Source organism: Mobula birostris, chromosome 23, assembly GCF_030028105.1.
Source record: "Mobula birostris isolate sMobBir1 chromosome 23, sMobBir1.hap1, whole genome shotgun sequence".
Taxonomy (NCBI): Eukaryota; Metazoa; Chordata; class Chondrichthyes; order Myliobatiformes; family Myliobatidae; genus Mobula; species Mobula birostris.
In genome coordinates, this window is record NC_092392.1 from 44853305 (window position 1) to 44881212 (window position 27908).

The window sequence follows — 27908 nt, forward strand, 5'->3', positions numbered from 1 at the left end:
TCCTTTGTGAAGAAATCATCTTAATTGTTGGAGGTAGGAATTGCAGCCCACAGGTTGCCAATTTGTTTTGCTTTGTACCTCAATAAAATGAACCTCAGGGTACTTAGATAATAGATTTAATTGGAATTTTAAACTTTGAACTTGTAACAGCCTTGGTGAAAGAATCTAATGGAAATGACTGTTAATGAAATGGTTTGCCTTCATTATTGGTGCATTAATTTACTTGAGACTTCACTTGGCACAGATGTGCTCCCTGCCATTTCCACAGAGTGTGGAAAGAGAAACTTTGGTGAGTTTGGAATTGCATCAAGCGAAGACAATCTTACTGAGTTGGACAACCAGGAAGACCCAAATGTAGAAGTGTCAAAATGGATTCTATACTTATTGGGCTACCATTAAACAGAATTGTGATAAATTTTGAACAGTATAAAAGGCCAAATAGTCAAAATGATTGGATTGATACAGTGCATCAGTTTTACTAAACAATAATTCTGGAAGAGCTGAGAGTGAACTGTATTTGAAAGATGTGTTATTTCAGATGAAACGAAGAATATTTGAAGAAAAGTTTGTTAGACATGCTCTCAAGTATAAGTCGACAAGTGCTCAAGAATTGTGTTCAAGAATGGAGCAGCATTGCAGCATAGTGGTTAGTACAATGGTTTACAGTACAGGCAATCTGCTGCTGCTTCTAAGGAGTTTGTACGTTCTCCCCGTGATGGAGTGAGTTTCCTCTGGGTGCTCTGGTTTCTTCCCACAGTCCAAAGATGTACAAGATTGTCCCGTGATTAGGTTAGGATTAAATTGGGGGATAGCTAGGCGCTGTGGGCTAGAAGGGCCTATTCCACACTGTATCTCAATAAATAAAATTATATAAAATCAAAGATAATAGGGAGAAAGCATATCCAGAGTTTAAGTACATTGTACTTTTACAAAAACACCTAATCATACTTCCCTTTGGCAATGCATTTTGGTATTATTGTCCCAGTGCAAGCAAAAAGTTGGTCATAGTTATGTAATCTCTTAATGGAGTATTCTTAGCAGTGTTAAATATTTATATTATACCATTTATAAAATCAACTCCTTTGTATGTGTATTAAATTGTATGCTGGCAACTGGAAAACAGATTGCTGAACATAAGGCTTGAAACTTCCGCAAACTTCAGTCCTGAATGTCATTTGCTTGCTTTTATTGTCTGCATGAGTTTTTTTTTTGTCTCTGCATGTTGCTTTCTTTTATTGGGCTCTGTTGGGTTTCTTTGTTTTGTGGCTGTCTGTAAGGAGAGGAATCATAAAGTTGTATATAGTATACACACTAGGATAATAAAGGTACTAATAGTCTAAGAAAAATAGATGTGTAACTGTAGAGTCAGAAGTAAAAAAGTAGCTTCCATGTTTGTTAACTGTAAGGTGCTCATCGTGCCATTGTTGTTTTGTGAATGTGACTGCACTGAAGTACAGTTCAACTCCAGGGAATTCAGCATGTTCAAAGATAAATAAATGTTGTCAGAGCATTTATTCTAGAGGTTAATAAAGAGTCCAACCACCTTATGAATTCTGATGCACAATGGGAATGTTTAGAGAACCATAATTTATAATAGTTATTTTAATTCTGGTTCAGAGATAGCTGGAAATTTTTTCACTGGATAAGAGTGGCTGAAGGTATATAGTCAACGTGTTGCTCTGTCCCTGAAAATTTTGTGTGGAAGATCTCCATCTACCTTGGTTTCCTGTTTTGATTCTGTAATAAGTATATTTTAGAATTTCTTCAAAGCATGAATGTAAGAATTGTTCTACATACAGCTATTTCCCCTTGGATTTTCTTTTGTCTTAATTAAAGAGTGTGTAATGTACAGAGAGGCAGAAAATGACAGAGGGGTCAGAACAGCATTGTGAGGTTCTGGAAGCAATATCTTGTGCAATTCTGCCAACATGATCCAATATTGTGACTTGTATTTTGACATCACAAATAAATATCCAGTGTAAGATAAAATTCTGGACATTTTACAAAGCAACAGTGATGTTGACTCCACTCACTTCAGACACAATACTAAGTCTCTTTGTTAAAGGCCATTGCTACTTTGTCAATATTTTTTCGATCTGAGGACGTTGAAATCATGCATAATACAGCGCAGAAGTAGGGCTTTGCACCATTTCTTCAACCAGGTCTGTGTTCATGTTGTGCTCCATGCAAAGCTGCTTCAGCATTCACATCCAACCCCATCAGTGTGTGTAGGCCGTCCTTCCCTCCTGTAAGTCCGCCTTCCCTTTGAATACAGTCTGCCATGTGTTTTCTCTGGAGCAGTGAGTTCTACATTCTAACTGCAGAGTAAAGAAGGGTTTCTTTATGTTTCTTGGGCCTAGTGGCTATATTTCATCAGGAGTCTGTGGATATTCGGTAGAGTCCAGCAAATGTCCACAGGTGTATGGTAGAGAGCGTTCTGACTGGTTGCATCACTGCCTGGTATGGAGGCTGCAATGCAGAGGATCGAAAAAGTCTACAGAGAGTGGTAGACCAGCCAGTTCCACCTTGGGAACAAGCCTTCCTGCTGTTGAGGGCACTTCCAAAAGGCAGTGCCTCAAGAAGGCATCATTCATCATGGAGGACCTTCACCACTTGGACATGCCCTCCTCTCATTACTGCTGTCAGTCAGGAGGTTCAGGACCCTGAGGATCTCCACTCAGCATTTTAGGAGCAGCTTCTTCTCCTCTGTCATCAAATTTTTAAATGGTTCACGAACCCATGAAAACTACCTCGCCATTCGCTTTTGTACTATTTCTTTATTTTATTCATTGTAATTTAATTTTTTGTCTTGCACTGTACTGCCACAAAACAACAAATATCATAACTTGTGTCAGTGATTGTAAACCTGATTCTAATCACTGTTACCTTAATCCTGTTTTTCCCACCTGTTCAAATGTTTAGACAGAATCCTTTTATAACCTTGTGCACCCTTGATCATTCTTGTGTCTCTTTTCACGAGAATGCACCAGTTTTATTTTCCTTTGTCCTCCCATTCTCATAAATAGTTTTTTTTTGCAAATCCTACAGATTTTTTCACAATATGGAAGCCATGACTATTGATTACTATTAACTGGAGTGTAATCAGTGTTTCTATGCTGCCTGACTCGGTCCTTGTGTAATTTTATATTTTATTGCACTAATACCCTGTTTTACATCTTGTCATCTTTACACCCTCCCCAATCCTAATTAGGTATTTTTACCTACAACGATAAAGCACATTATTTCACCCTTGTATGTCAGAAGTTGTTTTTCAGTTAATAATATATTTCACAAATTTATTACTACCTTGCTGTATTTTTATAACATCCTGCGAATTGGTTGTGTGGGGCTGGGTTTGCCAGCCAGTACCCATGATTTCATCAGTGAGCAACTGTGATGACTTCAGATTCCTTGCTATGTAGGAGGATAAACTCCAGAAGCCTTTGCGAAAGGCAAGACTGTTGGTAGGTGGGCAAAGGGTCTCTTTCAGCCAGCGGCTTGAAAGATGTGTGACAGTGCAAATTCAGAGGTCAATTTGCTCAGGAATGGTGTGGGGTTCATTGATAGGCCAGACTGAAAATTTCTGATCTGCTCATGACAGATTTTAAAATTTCTAACTCACCCCGGCCCTTTCTGGATCTGATTTTAGTTTCACCTCAGTTTCACTGAGACTTTGAAAAGTCTGCATTATGTGCATGGGCCAGGTTGCTAATAACTTTACAACCATAAAGCACGGTAGCATAGTGATTCGTGCAGTCCCTTCACACCACCAGCGATCACCGATCAGGTTCCAAGCCATAATCAGCTTTGAACCTTTAACGGTAAATGGGGGCCTGCATATTTGTGCCTGGCCATCTGCCACAGCTGAAAACATGGCGATTGGCATTGTGGTGGCTGTGGAAGTACCAGAACTTGGTGATAATCATACTTCCACTCGGCTGTGGCCTGTTTGGGTGGGAAGTTTAAAACAAAACCAACTAACAGGAATGCTCACTTTCTGTGAAGGCTATGTTGTGCCAGCTGTTTGTATGACAGCTGGTCCCAGCTGAGTCTGTGCCAAGCCACAAGTTTTCTGTTCTTCACAGGGGTTGCTTTCATCCATAATACTACTTGCACTGACCATCTGCTCTTGAATCCATTACCATCTTTTACCTTCTAAAGTTACCAACTGCTACGTTCAAGATACAGGAGTTAATGCCAAGGCTCTGTTCTCTCTATTCCATCCTCTGTCTGAGTCTCCCTTCATTCACAGTGATGTGTTCCTAGTCCTTCAGTGGCTTCGGTCTGACAACGGGTAAATGCTTTCAAGGCCTATTCCTCCTTATTTTGGTAAATTCTTCCAAGCCAGGAGTCTACATTTTTTTTACTGTTTCCGCTTTAACCTTCACCTTGTGACCATGTCTTCAGCCATTTAAGCTCTGCAACTTTTTTTCTGAATCTCTCACTCCCTTTTTGGATTCATTAAGGCACACTTTTAAATCTGCAGCTTCAAAATTGATCCCAACTAGAGGATTGAACTCCAAATGCTTGTTAATTTGTGGTGTATCTAAAAGAAAAAGAAAGGTTCATGCTTTCATGAGTTGTTTGAGGGGATACCTAAAAGAGCCTCTTTTCAACCATTTATTGTATCAGGAATAAAATGTATACTGCCCAAACATAAATTTACAGTATGTAGATTGAATGTTAATCACAATTCATACTTTAATAATTAACTCATTAGGTTTGGTTATCAAAAGTATGGGAAATTTATTACAGTTCAGAAGTTCATTTCCACAACTTTTAATATCTGCTTATCATATATGAGGGGTGATTGATAAGTTCATGATCTAAGGTAGAAGGCATCAATTTTAGAAAACCTAGCACATTTATTTTCAACATAGTCCCCTCCTACATGTACACACTTAGTCCAGCGGTCGTGGAGCGTACGGATCCCTTCTTTGTAGAAGAGGTCCACAGCAGGGGCGATTGATAAGTTCGTGGCCTACAGTAGAAGAAGATGAGTTATACAGCTCTCGTTACATGCACATGCAGTTCAACCCTTTGAGTGAAAATGCAGAAAGTTTGAAGTTTCTCCTCATCTCCTTCTGCTTTAGGCCACGAACTTATCAATCGCCCCTGCTGTGATCACTCTCTAGAGGTCCAAGACGCTGACTTCTACAAAGAAGGGATCCGTATGCTCCACAGCCGCTGGACTGTGCGTGTAAATGTAGGAAAAATGAATGTGCTAGGTTTTCTAAAATTGACTCCTTCTATCGTAGGCCACGAACTTATAAATCACCCCTCATACTTATGCGTTTATTGCGGTTATTTTAATAACTGAAGATTAGTTTTATTTGTCACATGTACACCGAAACAAAGTGAAGTGCATCATTAGCATCAAATGAAATCAGAGAGGATTGTGCTGGGGGCAGCCCGCGGGGTTGCCAAGCCTCCGGCACCAACTTGGCACGCTCACAACTCCCCAACCCTGACCGTACTCCTTGGAATGTAGAGGCAACTGAAGGACCTGGAGGAAACCCATGTGGTCACGGGGCAATCGGAGATCGCTCGTGGTGTGAAGTGACTTCGCTAACCACTACACTACCGCGCTTTACAGTTGTGAAGTTCATTTGGCCAACATTTAATATCATCTGGCCATCATGTCTTTTTGATAAGTGTTCCTTTTATTGCGGTTGTTTTGATAACTGAGAAGTATTATTTGCAGCAGATTTTGCTGTTGGCGTTGGCTGAGCAATCGGTGTTGGGCAATACCTTGCTGAGTTTTGCAGGCAGTTCCAATGGTGATCAGCTGTTTGAATTTTTGGGCATCTGTATCTGTGCTTTCTACTGCTGCATCTGTCACTGGGCTCAGTGGCTGGACCTCACGTGGGGGAGTGAACGTTGGTCAAATCTCAGGTTGAACCTGATGTAGGGTTATCGATCATTAGGAAGATTTATTTTGGTGAGTCATATGCAGTGTTTCTACTGAAGCTGGTAGTAAAAGCACTAATTCTAAGGCAATATATCAGATATAACAAACTCTAAATTGGATTTCCAGCATGTTTTGAATCTGATTTCCTGTATTCAGTCTGCCAATACCTTTTGAGAATAAGAGGAAACCCTCTGACAGATAAATGAGCTGTTTTCAAGCTAGTCTGTAACCAGCCATCTGGAGCTGAATGAAACTGACATGACACCATACAAATCTTTCAGTCCACATTATTTTCATTTTGAAAGCATTTGCTGTTGTGCCCCACTCTGGTTGAGTACATACAGTGCAGTGGCATAGCTTGTGGAGTTGCTGTCTCACCTGACCCAGCGATCCGGGCTCAGTCCTGGTCCATTGGTGCTGTTTGTGTGGGCTTTGTGCATTCTTCCTGTGAATGTATAGGTTTCCTCCCATGTCAGAGAGTCATGTAGCATAGAAACAGACCACTCGGCCCATCTAGTTTGTGCCAAACTATTCTCTCTAGTCCCATTGACCTGGACCTTAGCTGTCCAATCCATATTCTTGACCAAACTTCCCTTAAGCGTTGAAATGAAACCCCCATCCACCACTTCTGCTAGCAGCTTGTTCCACACTCTCACCACCCTCTGAGTGAAGAAGTTTCCCCTCATGTTCTCCTTTAAATATTTCATCTTTCACCCTTAATCCACGGCCTCTAGTTCTAATCTCACCGAACCTCAGTGGAAAGAAATTCTGCTTGCATTTATCAATGGTCTATACCATCCATAATTTTGTATGCCTCTATCAAATCTCCCCTCATTCTGACAGACTCCAGAGAATAAAGACCTAAACTATTTGACTTTTCCCTGTAACTTGGATTCTCAAGTTCCAACAATATCTTTGCAAATTTTCTCTGTACTCTTTCAATCTTATTCATATTTTTTGTATGTAGGTGACCAAAACTGCACACAAAACTCCAAATTAGGCCTCACCAATGCCTTATACAGCTTCAACATAATGTCCCAGCTCTTGTACGCAATACATTGATTGCTGTTTTAAAGAAGTATGGGTTAGTAGGTTAGTTAGCGCGTGACCTCTCTGGTGAATGATATCTGTAATCTGTCAAGTAGGGGAACGTGCACAATTCTGATTTGATGGAGACAGACCTGAGAGTACGGAGGAACATCTGGAAAACTTCTGTAATGCCCGCTTCGCTGCCGCTGCTACTGTGTGGTAACCGGAATCTCCGGAGCAGAAGGCCCCAAATCCTCGGCTTTGCTTGTTTCAGCGGCCGCGGTTAGGTCGATGGCGCTCGGGAGGCTGTATTGGAGGGGCTGGTCGGAGGCTCAGAGTTTTCGGATGGACGGACTCAGTGTCGGCTGTGGTCAGCTGTGATTGGCTGCTTCCAAGGCATCGGCAAGTTGTCGGTGCCTGGAGGTTTATGGCAGGGAGCTTCTCCCTTTTGCCACCTGCTATTGGGGACTCGGGAGTCGATCGACTCGGGGACTTTGAAACTCTTTTTTTACCATGCTCATGATTTGTTCTTCATCAAATTATGGTATTGCTCTGTACTGCTGTGACTGTTATAATTATGTGATTCTGTCAGTGTTAGTCTTTGGTTTGTCCTGTTTTCTGTGATATCACTCAGGAGAAACATTGTATCATTTCTTAATGCATGTATGCATTTCTAAATGACAATAAAAGAGGACTGAGTGTTCTCATAATCTAAGTTGTTCAAAGTGTAGTGTTGAGTTTTAGAATCTGGGGCAAGTTGTGGAGAGAGAACAAATATGATTATTGTAGAAGGGTGCTTGATGGTCATCTTGATGGATTGAAGGGCTGATTTCTGTGCTGTAACTCGATGACAGGTGCAACATTATATCATGTTGTTCTGTAATAATGATGGACTTTGTCTTGTTTCTGAGAGTTGAGAGGCAATGGTCTAGATTTCTGTGAAGAAGGTCATCTTGTGTTCCCCTAAATCAAGATCAGTCTGATAAGGTTAATTTGAAGTTAATTCTGATTTATGAGAGTGAGTTTACATTTAATAAATTTTATGGTATTGAGTGGAGAGACCATTGGATGAAAAAATAATGGCATACAGCAGAGAATAATTTGCTGTATAATGTTACATGTTTGTATTACTTGGTTGCTGATTCAACACTTACCTACAGATTTTGCAGAAATACCTTCACAAGATAAAGTGTGCCCAGTACTGTCTTGGGAGATATTAGGATGGTCACTAGTTGTTAATCTTGCTGGACGTGCTCCTTTATCAAAAATGAATATTAATTAAAATTCACTGAATAGTACTTTTTCTTTTATTACAATTGTCCAGTAACATTTCATGAAGGAAATTACACATAGCATTAAGAAGAAATGAAAATATGGATATTTATATATTTTGGTGTGGATCTAGTTGACCTAGTTAATTATATTTATAAAATAATGTAAGTGTATATATCCTGCTGCCAAATCATGTTGCTGTTTGACCTGTAAACTTTGACTTGAGTCTAGGCCAGATTAATGAATGAGAAACTTCTTCATTTGTATCCAAACTAAAATTAGTGTGGACAACAGTAAAAACACAAAACTTGATGTGGCCTTCTATATATTGGCGAGACCCGACGCAGACTGGGAGATTGTTTTGCTGAACACCTACACTCTGTCCACCAGAGAAAGCAGGATCTCCCAGTGGCCACTCATTTTAATTCCACATCCCATTCCCATTCCCATTCTGATAAGTCTATCCACGGCCTCCTCTACTGTAAAGATGAAGCCACACTCAGGTTGGAGGAGCAACACCTTATATTCCGTCTGGGTAGCCTCCAACCTGATGGCATGAACATTGACTTCTCTAACTTCCGCTAATGCCCCACCTCCCCCTCGTACCCCATCCGTTATTTATTTATATACACACATTCTTTCTCTCTCTCTCCTTTTTCTCCCTCTGTCCCTCTGACTATACCCCTTGCCCATCCTCTGGGTTTCCCCCCCTCCCCCTTTTCCTTCTCCCTGGGCCTCCTGTCCCATGATCCTCTCATATCCCTTTTGCCAATCACCTGTCCAGCTCTTGGCTCCATCCCTCCCCCTCCTGTCTTCTCCTATCATTTTGGATCTCCCCTCCCCTTCCCACTTTCAAATCTCTTACTAGCTCTTCCTTCAGTTAGTCCTGACGAAGGGTTTCGGCCCGAAACGTCGACTGTACCTCTTCCTAGAGATGCTGCCTGGCCTGCTGTGTTCACCAGCAACTTTGATGTGTGAAACTTAATAAACGTTTCTTTTTACCCATTTGACCATGTTAATAACAAATTTCTAACCATCAGATGAAAGATGGTTGGTCTCCAAAAGGCTGTCTGATCCCCTTTTACACATGGATCTGTCAGTCGCTCAGTGAATTCGGTAGCTTGCTGAGTAGTGTTTTACTATAAAGTTTGCATTGATATTCCTCACTGATATCTGTCATAACAGTCTTCTCAACAGTTCTGCTTGACTTGAGTCTTTAAATAATCCGATTTTACAGATAACTTTCCATCTTTATTTTGTCCTGAATGTTTCTCTTGTCCATAAATATTCTGATGACTTGTCAAGTCAGAAGATCTGACTAAGGCTTCCGTAGGAGAAAGGAAAGGTGCCCTGTGATATAACCTCTGCTGATCTATCTGATGGCTTCCTAACAAATGGTAAAACTTTGCCCCTAGGAAGGCAAAGTTCTAATGAATTGAGCCTATAATTTTAGACAGAATTCCAAGTTCAAAGTAAATTTATTATCAAAGTATGTGTACGTCACCTTATACTACCGCAAGGTTCATGTTGTGGCAGGCATTCACAGGAGAACAAAGAAATACAATGAGATCAATGGAAAACTACACACAAAGGCAAACTTACAGATAAACTATAAGTAATAGTAATAAATAAATAATACAGAGAGTGTGAGTTTTAGAATCCTTGAAAGTATATATAACCTAGTACTGATTCATGCTACTGTTTGACCTGCATTGTTTGTGGGATCAGTTCAATGTTGAAGTGAGTGTAGTTATCCACACTGGTTCTGGAATCTGATGGTTGAAAGACATTTCCAATCCTATATGCTTAAAGCTCAGGAGAATTGTTGGCATTTTCTCTTTTTATTCTTACAATTTAAATATTAAGCATAGATTTGTGTTTAATGAGATGTTTTGTTTCCCTGCAGGAATCTTTTGGATCGAGATACATTTTCTAAGTCAGACCCAAGTAAGTAACTGTAAATTTCAGTTCTCTGTATGATTTGGACAAAATTTGTTGCACTAACAATACATGGAGGCATGTCCAGTTGCAATGAGCAACATAAACAGACTTGCTTCTTAACTTATCTTTAATAAGGCAAGAATTTTTACCCATTGATACGCACTTAGAATGTCACCTGAAATAAAGGGAGATTAGATTATTAATTTAAGTTTCTGTCTGTTATTTGATAAAGAATTACATGAAATGTACATGGTGTCTGTGGAGATGGAGTAGAATGTAAGGAGTTGGAGTAAAATGCTGTGCTAGGAGCATTGTTATTCATTGTTTACATTGAGGCAAATCTTCAGGACTATGAACATGTGGATCTCATGAATCAAATGGTGGTGGTTCAGCCTGGTAGGTCAGTCACCCTTGCTGGGCATGCCATGTTCTGCAACACTTTTACAAGGTTTCCACATGATCTTTGGTACCTCTGGCTTCCCCTGCTGACAAACCTTTCTGTGCAGTAGAAGACATCGGCATGTTCTTGTGTTCCACTGTGAAGAGAGTTACCAAACTACATTGAGGTGAAAGATGAAAACATCGCTGAAGGATTTCTGGAGGCAGAAACGACATTTCGGGTTGGGACCCTACATCAGGTTCACATCCGGAAATGTTGACTTTCCTCTGTTTCCACAGGTGCTGCCTGACATAAATTTGTCCAGCAATTTGGTTTTTTTGCTCCAGGTTCCAGCAGTCTCTTTAGTCAAAATAGAAAATGAGATGTTCCTCCCTAAGTGGTTTCCACTTCCTTTGCAATAATACTTTAAGATTCTGTATCAGTAAATGCGATGGCAAACTTGCAACATAAACTGCAGCCATAGGTTATTCTGCCATAAGAAAAACTATTTGCAAAGAAAATTTGCAAGGATATTGCCAGGACTTGAGGGTCTGAGTTGTTGGGAAAGGTTGAATAGGTTATGACTTTATTACCTAGACTGTGGAAGAAGGAAGGGAGAATTGATAGAGGAATACAAAGTTATGAGGGGTATAGATAGGTCAAATGCAAGCAGGCTTTTCCCACTTGAGTTGGGTGAGAGGTTAAGGGTGAAATGTTTAAAGAGAACATAGTGGTGGGGACTTTGCTCAGAGGGGTTCAGAGTGTGGAATGAGCTGCCAGTGCAAGTGGTTTATGAGGGTTTGATTTCAGCATTTAAGAATAATTAGAAGAGGTATATCGTTGGGATGGGTATGGAGGACTATGGTCCGGGTGCAGGTTGATGCGCCTAGGCAGATTAATAGTTTAGCATGGGCTAAATGGGCTGAAGGGCCTGTTTCTGTGCTGTAGAGTTCTATGTCTCTATAAGAATCAAATATTTAATTTTCAATGAATTATTTCCTGAATTAATGCCATTTTATCACCCTTTGACATTTGCATGAGGACATTATTATTCATGTTTTCCAAGATTGTCTGCTCCCTGAAACCATTTTGCTATCTATTGGAACTGAGCAAATGAAACCTGCAAGTAGACATCCAAATCTTCATTTAATGCTTTCCTAGAAATAACTGCGGAAGAGCAGTTGTCCAGTCGGTGAGAAGCAACTTCTAAGGATTTATTTTAATTGCAGTAAGATTGGAGACAGTACTGTGGCAATGTTACAGAGGGAACTGTCCATTTAACCTTACCCCTTCCGTTCCTGATGCTAGATTCTGCCTCGAGCCAGTTTTCATCAAACCTGCTCCACCTCCATCAATTGAATGAGAACAGTCTCTGTCGAGGGCTGCAGCTTGCACCACTTAGACACACCAAAGCCTCTTGGGCCTTTCCTGAGGGAAAAGAGACAGGAACTAAATGGAGCCTAGAGCGAGGGTGAATTTGAGAGGGTGATTAAATGATAAGCATCTTTGGAGTAGAATATTTGCTCCATCAATCATTCCAGCAAGATAAATGGCTTGAGGTGCAAATCAACTGATGGTGCCAAACTATGTGATATTACTAACAGGAAGGATGCGTATCAAGGAGAAAACATTAGAAGACCTGTAGACAGAGAAGTTAAGTAGTTCATTAAGAAATATGATAAATATGGTATACTTGCATATGAAAAAGCAGAAATATGTCCTATATGTATATAAGAGAAGCTGAGATGAATAGACTGGAGTGAATAGAGAACTGCCTACTTCTGCTCCTATGTCTTATGGAAACTGAATGAACAAGCCATTTAAAGCACTATCACAGGGAAGCAAAGTAACTGGGAATTATTTTTTGTGGTGTAGGTTTTAGAAGTGATCAAGGAGACGTCAGATCCTGGAATCAGGAGAAACACATAATGCTGGAGAAACTCCACAAGTTAGGCAGCAGCCATGGAGGGTTGACATTTTGGGTCATCTGGACTGGTAAAGGGGAGATAGCCAGTATGTGAAGGGAAGGGGAGTGGGGTAAGAGTGGCCAGTAATGGGTGGTTCCAGGTTGGGGCAGAGATGATGAGCTCATGAAATGAGGAGGGGAGCATGGGAATGATGTCAGAAGCTGAAGGTGACAGGTGGAAGTGACTAAGGTGATGGCATTTGATGGAGAAAGGGGAAGAATGGAATAAAGGGAGTGAGGTGTGGAGGAAACCAGCAAGAGGAATGTATGTGTAATTGATGGATTAAGAGGGGAGAGAGAGCGAGTGAAATTGGATTAATGTCCTCTGTTCCTGAGGCAATTTAGAAGGAATTGTTTGGATTAAAGCGTAGTTTAAATCTGAAGTATCACAGCCTTCAGAGCATTGGGGCAAGAAATCTCGAAAAAAGAAATGGCCACCAAGTAAACATTCCCGGCTTTGCCAGAAGTTCTGGTTTTCATTTTTGTTTATCTTTACTTCAGCTTTCCAACCTCCAAAAAAATTTTCTGTTCTTCCTGATGGACCTTCGTCCCTAATGTAAATAACCCCAATGGTTTGGTTTCATCCATAATTGTACACACTAGGTTACTTTGTCCTGTCTGAATTATTAATGGTGAAAATGTTCCACACCATTCATGCTCACCTTTGGATCACCAGCTCAAAAGTGTCATCTCATCGGGCTTTATTTAGTACAGCCTGGGGTGGGGATGTGGTTTGATGTGACCCGATGGGCATTCTTTGTATAAATGGTTCAGCCAAAAGCTTGAATGGTGCTAAAGGAAAATTAGGCAGTGCACGTCCTCCACACCTTACAAATACCCAGTTTATATATGGACTGTAGATATGAGTAAGTGATTGGGAGACAATGGTATAGATTTGCTGTCTGCTGCAGGGCTCTGGGCGTGCTCAGCAGTGTGAGAACTTGGCTGCCACAGTGAGGCTACACTCAGGTTGGAGGAGCAACACCGTGTTTTCCTTCTGGGTAGCCTCCAACGTCATGGTGTGAACACCAATTTCTCGAACTTCTGGTACATGTCCCCCACTTCACCATTCCCCATTCCCTTTTCCTTTTTCTCACTCTATCTCCTTACCTGCCCATCACCTCCCTCTGGCACCCTTTTCGTTCTTTCATGGCCTTCTGACCTCTCCTATCAGATTCCACACTCCCCCCCACCCCTTTTGCCAGCCCTGTATCTGTTTCACCAATCAACTTCACAACTCTTTAATTCCCCCTCTGCCCCTCCCGGTTTCACTTATCACCTTGCGCTTCTTCCTCCCCTCCGCAACTTTTAATTTCTCATCTTTGTTTCTCCAGTCCTGCTGAAGGGTCTCAGCTTGAAATGTCAACAGTACTTTTTTCCGTAGATGCTGCCTGGCCTGCTGAGTTCCTCCAGCATTTCGTGTGCGTGTTATTTGGATTTCCAGTATCTGCAGATTTTCTCTTGTTTGAGGTAGTTGGGCAAACTGGCATTTACTTTGATTGTTTTCTATATAATGTTTTTTTTCTAATCCGAATATTAGCTGAAAAGTTCACTATTTAATTTTGGATTATATGTTTCATTCTGTTAAAGATTACAAACCGTTTCTTTTTGTTTGGCCTAATTATTCCTTTTACTTCTAGTAATTAAAAAAGATAAAAATTAGCTATTTTCAAATGTGGCATTTAAGATCACTTTTTGTCACATTCCTTCACTGGATCAGATACAAATCAACTTTAAATTTAAAAATTATGAGGTAGAACTTTGGGACATATCACTGAATATTTTCAATTAATATTAATTCAAAATTACATAAATTTATAATGGAACTTCTGGCATATACTATTAATGTTTTAGATATTATACAGTCTCAATGTATAAGGATATGTATACAAGGAGATTCTTTGAAGATAACTGATTTCAATACTAATTAACGTGTAGCTGGTATGACAATGGTGGTAGATTTAAATTGAGTTTAATGTGGAAAGTAGGTTATTAATTCTTCTGTACTAATGCTAGTTAGGGGAATAAGTTGCAGAACAGCAAAATTAGAATCAGGACCACAATTACACTGATTACCCCTTTCTCCCATTTAGCTTGATTGAATTTGTTTTGCTAGCTATCTATAAAATTCTCTGTTTAAAGGTTCATTGCCTCGAGAAGATAAAAAGTCAATTGGACTGTAAGTAATGTGTTACAGTCTTGAAGACACATACCCAAATTTTTAGGAACAGCTTCTGCTCTTCTGCCATCAGATTTCTGAATGGTCCAGGAACACATTCCTGCTATTTTGCTCTATTTATTGATTTTTTAAAATTTCTTTTAATATACCTTATTTTTGCATGTTACACTGTACTGCTGTTGCAAAGCAACAGAATTCACAACTATATCAGTGATAAGAAACCTGAGCCTGGTACACCAACTGAACAATTATATTGCTGGTTGAATTTTGATGTTATTGTCATGGCAATTTGGTTGATGACAGAAATTTTATTGATGAATTATTTCATTTCCAAATGTGAGATCGGTACTGGCAACAATGTGAATAGAGATGTGTCTTTTCATGCAGCAGCTGAATGCCGACTAGTTCCTTAATTGAATGGTGACAATGGAGCAGACTGCACTAGTTGAAGACAAGGTGACTGTGTGAGTGGTGTAATTGGAAAAAGAGACAATGGCTAGTAACCTGAATATGGATGGACACATGGGAAAAGCAGGAGAAACTGATGAAATGAACTTTACAGATAATGGTAGACCTGAATGAACTTTAGTGGCAAATGAATCACGTTGAAATTAGAGCATGAACTAGACAGGATATCTATTTGAGGAAAAACTTGAGAAGCAGGAGTGGGATTAGGCCATTAACCAAGATCATGAATGTTTTTTTTTACCCTAGTGTCAATTTTAAGTATGTTCCTCATATGACTTCATGTCCAGAAACCCGTCAATTTTTGTCTTGAGTGATCACCATGATTACACCTGCACTGCTCACCAGGATATTGAATTCTAAAGAGAAGATGTTTGCAAAGAGGAAAAGGAAATGATGAGTCAACCTGCTCTTAAAGTTGCGAAGAAAAACAATTAGCACAGCGAATCGTGTTGACAGGAATAGAGAAATGGGTAACACTGGAAATTGTTTGCTTACTAATTAGGTGCTCGCACCTTATTATGATTGCCAGTGGCATAATGTGTCCCCTTAATACATGTTGACTTTGGTTAAGCTTGGTTAAAGTTAGGGTACATCCACACTACGCCGGATAATTTTGAAAACGAAGCTTTTTCTCTTCGTTTTGACCTTCTGTCCACACTGAAACGACGTTTTCATTCCCTGAAAACAGAGATTTTCAGAAACTGTCTCCAGAGTAAATAAATCTGAAAATGCCTAATATTCATTGCAGTGTGTATGGGGTAACCGGAGAGATTTTAAAATGCTGTCATGACAACACCACAACAACAATGCTTTCTCTGCTTCTGCTTGGTACTGCGCAAGCACTGCCGTACGGCTGCTATAACGCGCAGTCAGTGTGAACGGCGTGAGAGTTAAATTGTAAAGTGAGCTTTTTTGACTATTTAAAAACACTGTCATGACGTGCCGGAACAGATGGCCGCAGTGCGGCATTTCGTTGTTTTCTTGAACGCAACCCCCCACATAATCTAACAATTTCAGAACAGACGGCAACGAGACTGAAGCCAGAAGAGTTAGAAATGTACTCACCAAATACTTTGACCCATAGCTTACTGAATAAATAAGTATACTCACTTTACCCTGTTTTCTGTCCTTGCTTGTATGAAGGTGGTTTACCTATTTATGCAAGTACTTCTCTGACAATAGATGTGTAACAGCCTAATGTAACATTGTATGGAAATACAAGATAACACTGATGCAGACATGTTTTATACATTTAACAAGGTGCTTTATTAATGCAATAGAGTTAGTCAGTTTTTCAATGTTCGTCGTCAGCCGGGTCATACTGTCCGTGAACTCCCTGCCAGTTGCCTCCATACGCTCCAGTATTTGTTTTTTTTTAGTTTTAAGTCCTCCTGCGCGAGAGCCAAGAGCAATTCCTTTCAAGTTTTTCTAGTCTGTAACTGGACAAATGCGCACCAAGTATACAATTTCCTCTTCGCTTGTTTTCTGTGTGCCCTGCGCATGCCCAGTAGGAGGAGATTCGCCCAAATATCCGTCTAATGTGGACAGATATTTTGAAAAACGCTTAGTGTGGACACCTGTCATTTTTACTCGAAACTGGTGTTTTCAAAATTATCCGGTGTAGTGTGGACGTAGCCTTAGTTTGCACTGATGGAAGCTGCTAAGTGGGAGGTGTGCATTCCATGCATCTGCTGATGGGAGCCTCTCCAAAGAATGAGACAGGCTTGTGGAATGCAAAGTTGAGTTCCAACTGAATTTTACTTGAGGCACCTGATCACTTACTGGGAAGGAACAATGTAATCAGTGCATTGGAATCCAGGAAGCCAACCCAGCCCTGTGGGACGAGGTTGTCGTCTTGCTGAGTACGTCATCGTGATCCCCCGCCTTTGGCAACGTTGCAAAAGGTTTAATCACCTCCATCTTGTGGTCAAAGTAAGGACTTGCTTAATTCCATCTCTCAACAGCAGCCGCACACCATCACAATGCACCACATTGCTCATTTGGAACAGGGCTCATGCATTATGTGTTTTCACTCATCTTCAGATACATTGGTCCAATAGTCTTATAAAGTATACACATCTTATTGCTTGGCTGCGCTCCCAGCCAGACACATTGTGCAAAATCCAAACACTTTCCCCATTTTAATCGAGGATGCCATGCAATTAATGCCATTAAGAACAGGGAGCTAAGCATGAGGCATTAGCTGAGCAGTTGTTGGAGTGAGTGGGATGTGTGGCAGTGCACAGATAACTGAAGATAACATTGTGCTCTTAACTTTATCTGCAACCTTGTATTCTATATAACCTGTTTGCTCCTTCCCCTTGGTGTGAGTTTATAGCCCAGTAACCAGGGATTCTCATGTGGCCTGGTGGCAGTGGCTGAAGAAGTAGGCAGCTTATCACTTGGCCCTTGCACGCATTGGTTCGAGTATGGATAGTTTGAAAGTCTCGAGCAGGATCTGCTGCTGGTGTGTCATTGTAAATGCAGTGTCTGCAACTAAGGTAGGGAGAAAATCTCTGGTGCCACCTCTGGATGACAGGATGACTGTAAGGTCCTACACCAGCGGACTTGTCTGGGGATTTTAATGTCAGAGATGCTGCTTGACTTGTTGAGTTCCTCTAGTGGTCCAAGATGGCGCTGATAAGTGGTGACTATTTGCATGCAGCTCCAATGGGAATCATCAAGTATTCCTGTTTAGGACTACTATAGGTGAAATCCAAAGTTACAGCCAAGAGTACTTCAGTAAGTGCATTATCTTAAGATGATTTAAAAAAAAAATCAATCAATCCTAAAAACTGGCAGACTCAAGACCCGAGTGCATTTCTCCTTTAAGAAAAAGGAAGCAGGGAAGGTGTTCTGGATTACAGGTACGGTTGAAACACAGGCCTTGAACTGCCACTTCCAACTATTCAGCAAATGAACAGTCTCTGGAAAATAAAATTGAAAACCCCAGCAAGATTGCAGTACCAGAGGGCATCAGAGACTGCTGTGCACAAAAACATGACTCACCCTTGTCATTTGGGACATCGTGTTGCAGCCTGACTGCCTCACCATCCACTGAAAGGGCAGGTAGAGGAGGTGGAGAATGCAAAAGATAGTTCTTTCTCAATCCCGTTCACCCGATCTGGAACTTCTAGTGGTTAAATGCCGTCTGTTTTATCCTCTAAGAGAGTTTTCTGCCATCATCCTGGTAGCGGTGTACGTTTTGCCTCTGGCCAACATGAGGCAGGCACTGGTGGAGTTAAGCATTGTGATCGGCAGATAAGAAACAGTGGACTCTGATTCCTTTCCTATCATTGCAGGGGATTTCATCCAGCCAGCTTGAAGAAGTCTCTGAACAAATACCTACAACATATTACCTGTGGAACCAGAGAAGCCAACACACTTGATAACTAGCAACACACACACAAAATGCTGGTGAATGCAGCAGGCCAGGCAGCATCTATAGGAAGAGGTACAGTCGATGTTTCAGGCGGAGACCCTTCGTCAGGACTAACTGGAAGTAGGGATACTAAGCCTACACGATAACTGTTATACACCATCAAGGATGTTTACCATGCCATCCCATGCCCACACTTTGGAAAGTCCAATCACCTGGGTGTACTTCTACTCCCAGCATATAAACAGAGACTAAAATCTGCAGCACCAGTGGTGAGGATTAAGAAGGTATGGTCAAGGTAGGTAGAGGAGTGCTTATAGACTGGACAATATTCAGGGATTCATCTTTGAAAGAATACACCACAGTTGTCACTGACCATCAAGATCTGTGTGGATGAATGTGTGCCTTCAAGAACATACTGGACATACCAAAGCCAAAAGCCATGGGTGAATCTTGAGATTTGTAGTCTGCTGAGGGTATTGAAGATTGGTGATCCAGAACTATACAAGAAGTCCAGGTACAACCTACAGAAGGGTATTTTAAGAGTGAGCAAACAATTCCAATTAAAGTTAGAGATAGAATTTGTTGTACATCAGTTCTGGCAGGGATTGCAGGCCATTTCTTTGTACAAGGTGAAACGTAATATCACGAATGGATCTGATGCTTCACTCCCAGATGAGCGCAACACCTTTTATACACACTTTGAAAGGGAGAATAAAGCTACACCTCTTTGAATCCCTGCAGCATCTGGTGACGCTGTGATCTTTGTCTTGGAGGCAGATGTCAGAACATCTCTCAAGAAGGTGGACCCTCCTCCCCACCGCAAGTCATCAGGCCCTGATAGTGTACCTGATGGGGAATCGAAAACCTGCGTCAAATGGCGGGAGTGTTCAAGGATATCTTTAACCTTTCAGTGCTAATGTCAGATTTCTCACCTGCTTCAAAAGGGTGACAATCATATCAGTGCCCAAGAAGAGCAAACTGAGCTGCCTCAGCAGCTAAACAACTATTGCCCAGTTACACTCACATCTACTGTGATGGAGTGCTTTGAGAGGTTGATCATGGCTAGAATCAACTCCTGCCCAGGCAAGGACCTGGTCCAGCTATGATTTGCCCATCACCACAACAGGTCCACTGTGGATACAATCTCACTGGCTCTCCACTCTGCCTTTGATCACCTGGACAATGGCAATACCTACATCAGGCTGCTGTTTATACATTACGCTCAGCATTCAACACAATCATACCCTCAGTTCTAACCAGACAAGCTCCAAAACCTGTCCTTTATTTTCCTGTGCAACAGGATCCTTGACTTTATTGGGCGGCCACAGTTTGTGTGGATCAGAATTAATATCTCCTTGCCAACTATCAGCACTTACACAGCTCAGTGATACATGCTTAGCCCACTGCTCTACTCTTTTCTGTGCTCATGACTGCATGATTGAAGTGGCGTCTCTAAGTTTGCAGATGGCACAGCTATTGTTGGCAGAGTTTCGGATGGTGACGAGGCGCTGTACAGGATTGAGGTGGGTCAGCTGGTTGAGTGGTGTTGCAACAACAACCTTACACTCAACATCAAGGAATTGGTTGCGGACTTTGGGATGAGTAAATCGAGGCAACACACGCCAGTCCTCATTGCAGTATCAGCAGTGGGAAAGCTGAGCAGTTTCAAGTTCCTGGGTGTCATTATCTCTGAAGGTCTATCCCGGGTCCAACGTATTGATACAATTACAAAGGAGGCACAATAACGGTGGTTGTATTTCATTAGGACTTTGAGCAGATTTGGTATGTTGTGTGCTGGGGCAGCAGGCTGAGGGTGGCAGACACCAACAGAATCAACAAACTCATTCGTAAGGCCAGTGATGTTGTGAGGATGGAACTGGACTCTCTGACGGTGGTGTCCGAGTTGCATGCCATCTTGGACAATGTCTCCCATCCACTACATAATGTACTGGTTGGGTACAGGAGTACATTCAGCCAGAGACTCATTCCACCGAGATGCAGCACAGAGCGTCATAGGAAGTCATTCCTGCCTGTGGCCATCAAGCTTTACAACTCCTCCCTTGGAGGGTCAGACACCCTGAGCCAATAGGCTGGCCCTGGATTTATTTCCCGGCATAATTTACATATTACTATTTAACTATTTATGGTTTTATTACTATTTAATTATTTATGGAGCAACTGTAATGAAAACCAATTTCCTCCGGGATCAGTAAAGTATGACCATGACTATGTCACCAAAGACCTTTGCAAATTTCTGCGGATGTACCGTGGCGAGCATTCTGATTGGTTGCATCACCATCTGGTATTGGGGGGTGGGGTGGGGGGGGGGGGCCACTGCACAGGGTCGGAAAAAGCTGCAGAAAGTTGTAAGCTCACCCAGCTCCAACATGGGCACTAGTGCCTCCTCATCATCGAGGACACCTTCAAAAGGCAATCCCTGAAGAAGGTAGCATCCATCATTAAGCTCCCCCATCATCCAGGGCATGCCCTTTTCTCATTGCTGCCATCAGGGAGGAGGTAGAGGAGCCTGAATACACACAGTCAATGTTTCAGGAACAACTTCTTCCCCTCCACCATCAGATTTCTGAATGGACAATGATCTCAAGTACACTACCTCACTTTTTTTTCCTTGTCTTCTCTTTTTGTATGACTTAATTAATATTAATTAATATTTTATTTCTGATTGTAATTTATAGTTTTAAAATTATTATGTACTACTGCAGCAAAATGACAAATTTCAGGACATATGCCAGTGCTATTTCGCCTGATTCTTTTAGTTAATTGCTCCACATCCCAGCATCTACAACCTCTTGTCTTTGGACCACAACCATCATAGTACCTGCTAGCAGTGTTTTCTTTTTTTAAAAAAAAATAATGCCTTGAGAGGGTCCCACTGTGCAGCATGTATTGCTTTGCCAGTCTGTGTGTGCCCTGGTTGTTTACCTATCAGCCAACCAGCCCAGACTGCAACCATACTAACAGTGTGATTGAGACCATGACTGCTGCTCAAAGATGTCCTTTGGAAACCATCAGCAACATTTATCCCTGGACCTATTGCAAATTGCCTATCGCCACAATAGGTCAATGGCAGATGCAGTCTCTCTCCACACAGCTTTAGACCACCTGGACAACACAAACACTTGTCAGGATGCTGTTCATCGACTATAGCTCAGCAGTTCTATATTATGTATTGCATTGAACTGCTGCTGCAGTTTCACGTCACATGCTGGCGATAATGAACCTGATCCTGACTCTGATCAGGTTTCACCTGCTCTGCTGCTGCAGTGAGGGTGCCACGGTGACAGGCTGGCAGGGAAGTGTGCAGGTAACCTGGGAGCTTGTGCAGGTACGAAGGCAAAAAGGGACATTATATGTATATCGACAGGTGTTGGTCTGCAGGGTAATTGCCACTCGCCGAGCACTGAGCATTTCTCAGTGGACTTTAAAGTAGATTCTCTTCATGTCCTCGGTAGTGATGGGTTGGCCTCACTCTATCGAAGCTGGAAGCTCACTAATCTGTTAGGAAGTTATTATTAGTTAAGACACAATAACTGCCTATCTGGGAAAGTGCCCGTTTCCTCTGCAGTAGAAGAGAATAAGAGCTGATTCCTTGAAATAGTCATCAATATGGCACAAAAAAGGCCCTTCAACCCAACTCCTCCGTGCTGTTGTCTAGCTGCGCTATTTCTGTTTCCCTACGTTGGCTCACATTCCTCTGAGCCTTTTCCATCTATGTGCCTTTCTGAATGCCTTCTAAGTGCTACAATTATATCCGCCCCATCACTTCGTCTGGCACACATCCCCACCCTTTGCTTCCCTGCTCATTTGAAAATCTTTTACCTCACACTCTTAGCCTATACCCTCTAATTTTAGATCTCAAAACACTCAATATTCACCTGATCTATGCCCCTCATGATTTTATAAACCTTAAAAAGATCACTCTTTTCCAGAGGAAGAAAAGTCCTAGCCCATCTCGTCCCTCCTTGTAACCCAAGCCTTCCAGTCTTATAACGTTCTTGTAGACCATATTTTCACCGTCTCCAGTTTAATCACACTCTTCCTATAGCATAACAACTGGACTGTCTATAAAATTCTTAGACAGCTAGATGTGAGAAATGCTGAAAAGATGTTTCCTTTGCTGGAGAGGTGGCTTGGAGTTGTGGCCTCAGCATAAGGGATATACTGTTTAGGACTGAGTTGGAAAAACCTCTTCACTTTTAGGGTGGTGAGTCTGTTGTACCAGAAGGCTGAGAGTGCTGCAATGAGTGCTCATATTGAGAGTGAGAGTGCTCATATTAAAAACTGGCATCAATTTTTATATTGAGTAATTAAGGGGAAGGACAAAGAATTGAAAGTTGAAAGTAAAACTGGAGATGCTGGAAATCTTAAATTAAAAAATAGAAAATTGTGGAAACACTCAGCAGGCCCATCTTTCCCCTGACTTGTGCTACCTGACCTGTGGAAGGAGGAAAAGTTAACATGATGGGGCTAGGGCCCATCTTTCCCCTGCCTGATGCTGCCTGACCTGCATTTCCCGCATATCCTGATATTGTTTCAGGAAAGAAAGCTGGAATGGTAGAGCTGCTCTGAGACTGTGCAGGTCCCATAACTTGCTCCTGCCTTCACTTGTTCCATCTCTTGCCGTTGAGTCAGAGTGAGGAACTGAAGTACTGGCAGAGATTCCATTCTGGGAATGAGTTATTAACTTAAAGTGCCATTACAGTACAATCTCTCATTTGTAGTGTGGACTCGATGTCATAAAAAGATTGAATGTTTTGCAGCACATTTGCCCATGGTGCTCATACAACTGAGATGTAGTTATTGAGACTTGATCTTGCATTTCTCCTTTTGTTCCAAGCCATTAAGACTATAGCACATCTCCTGCTTTCCGAAATGCATTTTAAATCTGGTATGTCCTTCTTCCTGAATCACACCATTGTGATTTCTAAATCCCTACCATCCTTTAGGTGACATTTCTTTTCATTACTGCCCCTTCACGTTTCAACTCATTAAAGGCATTTCATACTTTGTTTAAAAAAAGTGTTCCAGGAAAATGTTCTGTGAAATAACATTTTTTTAATAAGGTTGAAATGGCCAAGTGAAATGTATTGCAGGTTTAACTATGGCTGGAGAGTGGATTGCTACTTTTTATAACAAAAATGGATTTATAAATGGAAGACACAGATCCAAAAGATGACATTATAGTAAAAGTACATAAATCAAATGTTTGCAATCAAGGAATATCTGTATTTTAAATCAGTACCTGTATTAAGTTCACTGTAAAAGGAAATAGGTTACTGGACCCTTAATAATTTTATAAATGTTGATTTAAATCACCCCTCAACTTCCCTGAGTCAAATGAAACAACCCCAGCCTATTCAATCTTGCCTTATAATTGAAAAATGTCATCTCTGGCATCATCTGATTTGATTCTGATTTGATGGAGAATGGATGTGAAAGCACAGAGGAACATCTGGAGAAATTTCTGAAATGCCCGTTCGCTGCTGTCATTACTGTGTGGTTGGGAATCTTTCGGAGGGTAGGCCTCAAAATCCCCGGCCTTGTCTGCTTTTGGCGACCGAGAAGGAGGTTGAATTGTTTGGACAGAGATGGCGCTCAGTACTCGGTGTCAGAGAGCTGATCAAAGCTCGAAGTTTTCAGATGACTCAGAGTTGGATTGTGGTCGGCATGGCAGGGAGAGATTTTCTTCCTTCTCCCGTCTGCATGAGATGTGGGATATTTGAGAAACTTTGGGCTTTACTGTGCTTATGGACGACTTCATCAAGTTATGGTATTGTGCGCTGTTGTAACTATATGTTCTTATTATGTGGTTTTGTCAGTTTTTTCAGTCTTGGTCTGTCTTGTGTTTTGTGATATCACACCGGAGGAAATAATGTGTCATTTCTTAATGCATGCATTACTAAATGACAATAAAAGAGGACTACGTGTCTTCATAATCATATCTTGGTAAATCTCCTTTGAATTCCCCCTCGGACTATCATATCCCTGCATTGATGTAGTATTCAGCACTGTATATTGATATCTGAAAGCTATGGCGTATCCAGTGTTTTATGCAGTTCTAGGATGATCCCTTTGCTCTCATATTGCCTCGTCCAATAAGTAAGAGCATCCCATATTCTTGTCAACCACCCAATTTGCCTGCCTGTCACTCTAGGGATTTGAGGACATGCAATAGCTGGTTTCATCATTCATATAACATTTATTGATTTGCCATCTACCTATCCCTTGTTCTGTTTTTGATTCCTTGTCCTTGATTAATACAGAAATAGGGGTGTGTGTTTGTATTGAGGAGAGGGTGAGGATTATTCGATGGGTATGGGCTGGCTGGAGGTGAAAAGGATGTGTTCTGTCTTGTAGCATTGTTTGAAGTTTCTAGTTATCTTCTCAACTGTTACTTTTACTGAGATCCCACTGCTGTCTGTAAGGAGTTTCTACGTTCTTCCCGGGACTGCGTGGGTTTCCTCCAGGTGCTCCGGTTTCCTCCCCCAGATCAAACATATGCGGGTTAGCAGGTGGATTGGCCATTGTAAATTGTCTCCTGATGAGGCTGGGGTTAAATCTGGTCAGTGTGGCTTGAAGAGCTGGAAGGGCCTGTTTCTCAATAAATAAATAAGAACATAGAACATAGAACAGTACAGCACAGGAACAGGTGCTTTGGCCTGCAGTGTTGTGCTGAACTAGCTAAAAAAAAAAATCAAAAACACCCAAACACTAATCCCTCCCAGCTACACAATGTCCATATCCCTTCATCTTCCTGATATTCATGTGCCTATCTAAATGTCTGTTAAAAGCCTCTGATGTATTTTTTTCCTCTACCGCCATACCAGGCATCCACTACTCTCTGAGTAAAAAAAAACTTACCCCTCACATCCCCTTTGAATCTACCCCCTCTCACCTTCAATGGTATTAGACATTTCTACCTGGGGAAAAAGCTACCCCATGTCTACTCTACCTGTGCCTCTCATGATCATATAAACCTCTATCAGCTCTCCCCTCAGCCTCCGCTGCTCCATATAAAACAACCTAATTTGTCCAACCTCTCGTGATAGCACATGCCCTCTAAACCAGGCAGCATCCTAGTAAACCTCTTCTGTACCCTTTCCAAAGCCTCAATATCCTTCCTATAGTAAGGCGACCAGAACTGTATACAATACTCCAGATGTGACCTAACCAGAGTTTTATAAAGTTAAGAGTTTTAAAAAGTCTTGACTTTTGAACTCAGTGCCTCGACTAATAAAAGCAAGCATTCCATAAGCTTTCTTAACCACCCTGATGACCTGTGTAGACACTTTCATGGAGCTATTAACTTGGACCCCCAGATCTCTCTGCTCAGCAGCACTGTTAAAGGTCTTTCCCTCAACAGTGTACTGTTTCCTTGCAGTTGCCCTATCGAGAGGCAACACTTCACATTTATCTGCGTGAAACCCCATCTGCCATTTCCCTGCCCATATATGCAACTGATCTATATCACACTCTATTCCTTGCCAGTCGTCTGTACCATTCACAACACTACCAATCTTGGTATCATCTGCAAATTTACTAATCCACCCATTCACATTTTCATCCAGGTCATTTATACACATCATAAACAGCAGAGGTCCCAGCACGGTTCCCTGCAGAACTCCACTAATTACAGACCTCCAGCTCGAATAAATCTATTCAATCACTACCCTCTGTTTTAAGTGCAAGCCAGTTCCGAATCCAAGCAGCTAATTTGCTGCTGACCCCATACATCTTAATCTTCTGGATTAGCCTCCCATGAGGGACCTTGTCAAGTGTTTTACTAAAATCCATGTAGACAACATCCACTGCTCTACCCTTCTCAATCTCTCGTTATCTTGTTTGAAAATACTCAGTCAAGTTGGTAAGATATGACCTGGCCCGCACAAAGCCATGCTGGCTGTCCCTAATTAGGCCATGGTGTCCAAATGCTCATGTATCCTGTCTCTAAGAATTTTCTCCAGCAATTTCCTTACAACTGACATGAGACTCACAGGATATGGTTCCCAGGCTTTTCCCTTAAAGAAAAGTATACTTTAAATAATTTTCTTTGTGTATTTATACCTGCTAGTTTCAATCATTTGGCATATGATTTTCTTCCATCATTATGCTTTACCTGTCTAATTTAAATTAAATTTGATTGTAGACTGTTTGTCACAAGTCTAATTTTCCCCATTTTATTTAAGTTCCCTGTAACTCTTCAACTGTATTAGTTCTTGTTCTGAAGGTGATTTACTTCCTAAAAATGTTGTCTTTGACTTTATTCCCTTATCACATCTTTGTCATTAAGATTTCTTGCTGAACATTGCATATTTACAAACCTGTGTTAAAGTTGGGAACATTATTCTATTTATTGAGAAAAGAGTCAAATAAGCCTTTCTGACCCATCGAGCTGTGCCACTCAGCAACCTCCGATGTAATCTGAGTCTAATCACAAGACAATTTACAATGACCAATTAACCTACCAGCTGGTATGTTTTCGAACTGTGGAAGAAAACTGGAAGAAACCCACGGAAAAGGGAGAATGTACAAACTCCTTAGAGACTGCGGTGTGAAATTAACTCGGAATGCCTGTACTGTAAAGCATTCTACTGTACCACCCTTTGCTTTCCTTATTTGTGCTTTGTTCCTTGAATATGCTTTTCCTAGGGTTCCTGGTTTTGCTTTGTTGTTACTCTGACATGCACAGCCATTTCTGGTTTTCTTATCCTCTGAAGAAGCCTGTGACCCTTTTACCACTGTACACTGCTCTTACAATAGGTAAACAGCCTGTAGTGCACATGACTGAACAGAACATCATCACCTTTGCCTGCAGTCTCCTTTCAGCGTGCCTTTCCCAAGCCTACATTACTGGTTTCTTTAACACTACTTGTCTATTACCAAGTTTCTTTCTGCATCATGAATGCCATTTAAATTTGTTGATTGCTTTAACCTCTTGGTTAGACTTGCTGGCTTTCTTCCAAATATTTTTTATACCCTGAACATTGGTGTCCCTATTTTTAAATTTCAGCTCTTGACATTTCCTCTGGCCGTGTACCTGTTTGGACCATTTCTCATTCTGCCTGCCACCTGAGGTATTTCAGGATATGCACACCAAGGCCCCATTATTCTCCTTCACTTGTTGGTATCCCTACTATTTGTTTATTCCAAATTTAAGCTCCAGTCCTAGATTTTTTGACTGATTTCTGTCAACTAAATTTATTACTTTCTGTTCAAATATTTACTTTTTGATTTATTTGCCCTTAAGTAACCTATTGTCTCAGCCATAACTCTTCCCTTCAATTATGTGATAACAGCTTTCATAATCTCTCAGATCTAATACATTGTACTGTATGAGCATTAGTTAGAAACCAAATCGCA

The 27908-nt window shown here is 41.3% G+C and overlaps 1 protein-coding gene across 1 annotated transcript in view; it reads left to right on the top strand.

The window, feature by feature from the left end:
* The window catches only part of LOC140186828 (copine-8), a 338594-nt gene that overhangs the window by 62726 nt on the left and 247960 nt on the right, over nucleotides 1-27908 (top strand). The window contains exon 2 of the mRNA XM_072241442.1: nucleotides 10119-10159. Within this exon, the coding sequence (XP_072097543.1) occupies nucleotides 10119-10159 (41 nt within the window). The remainder of the gene's footprint in view (nucleotides 1-10118; nucleotides 10160-27908) is intronic.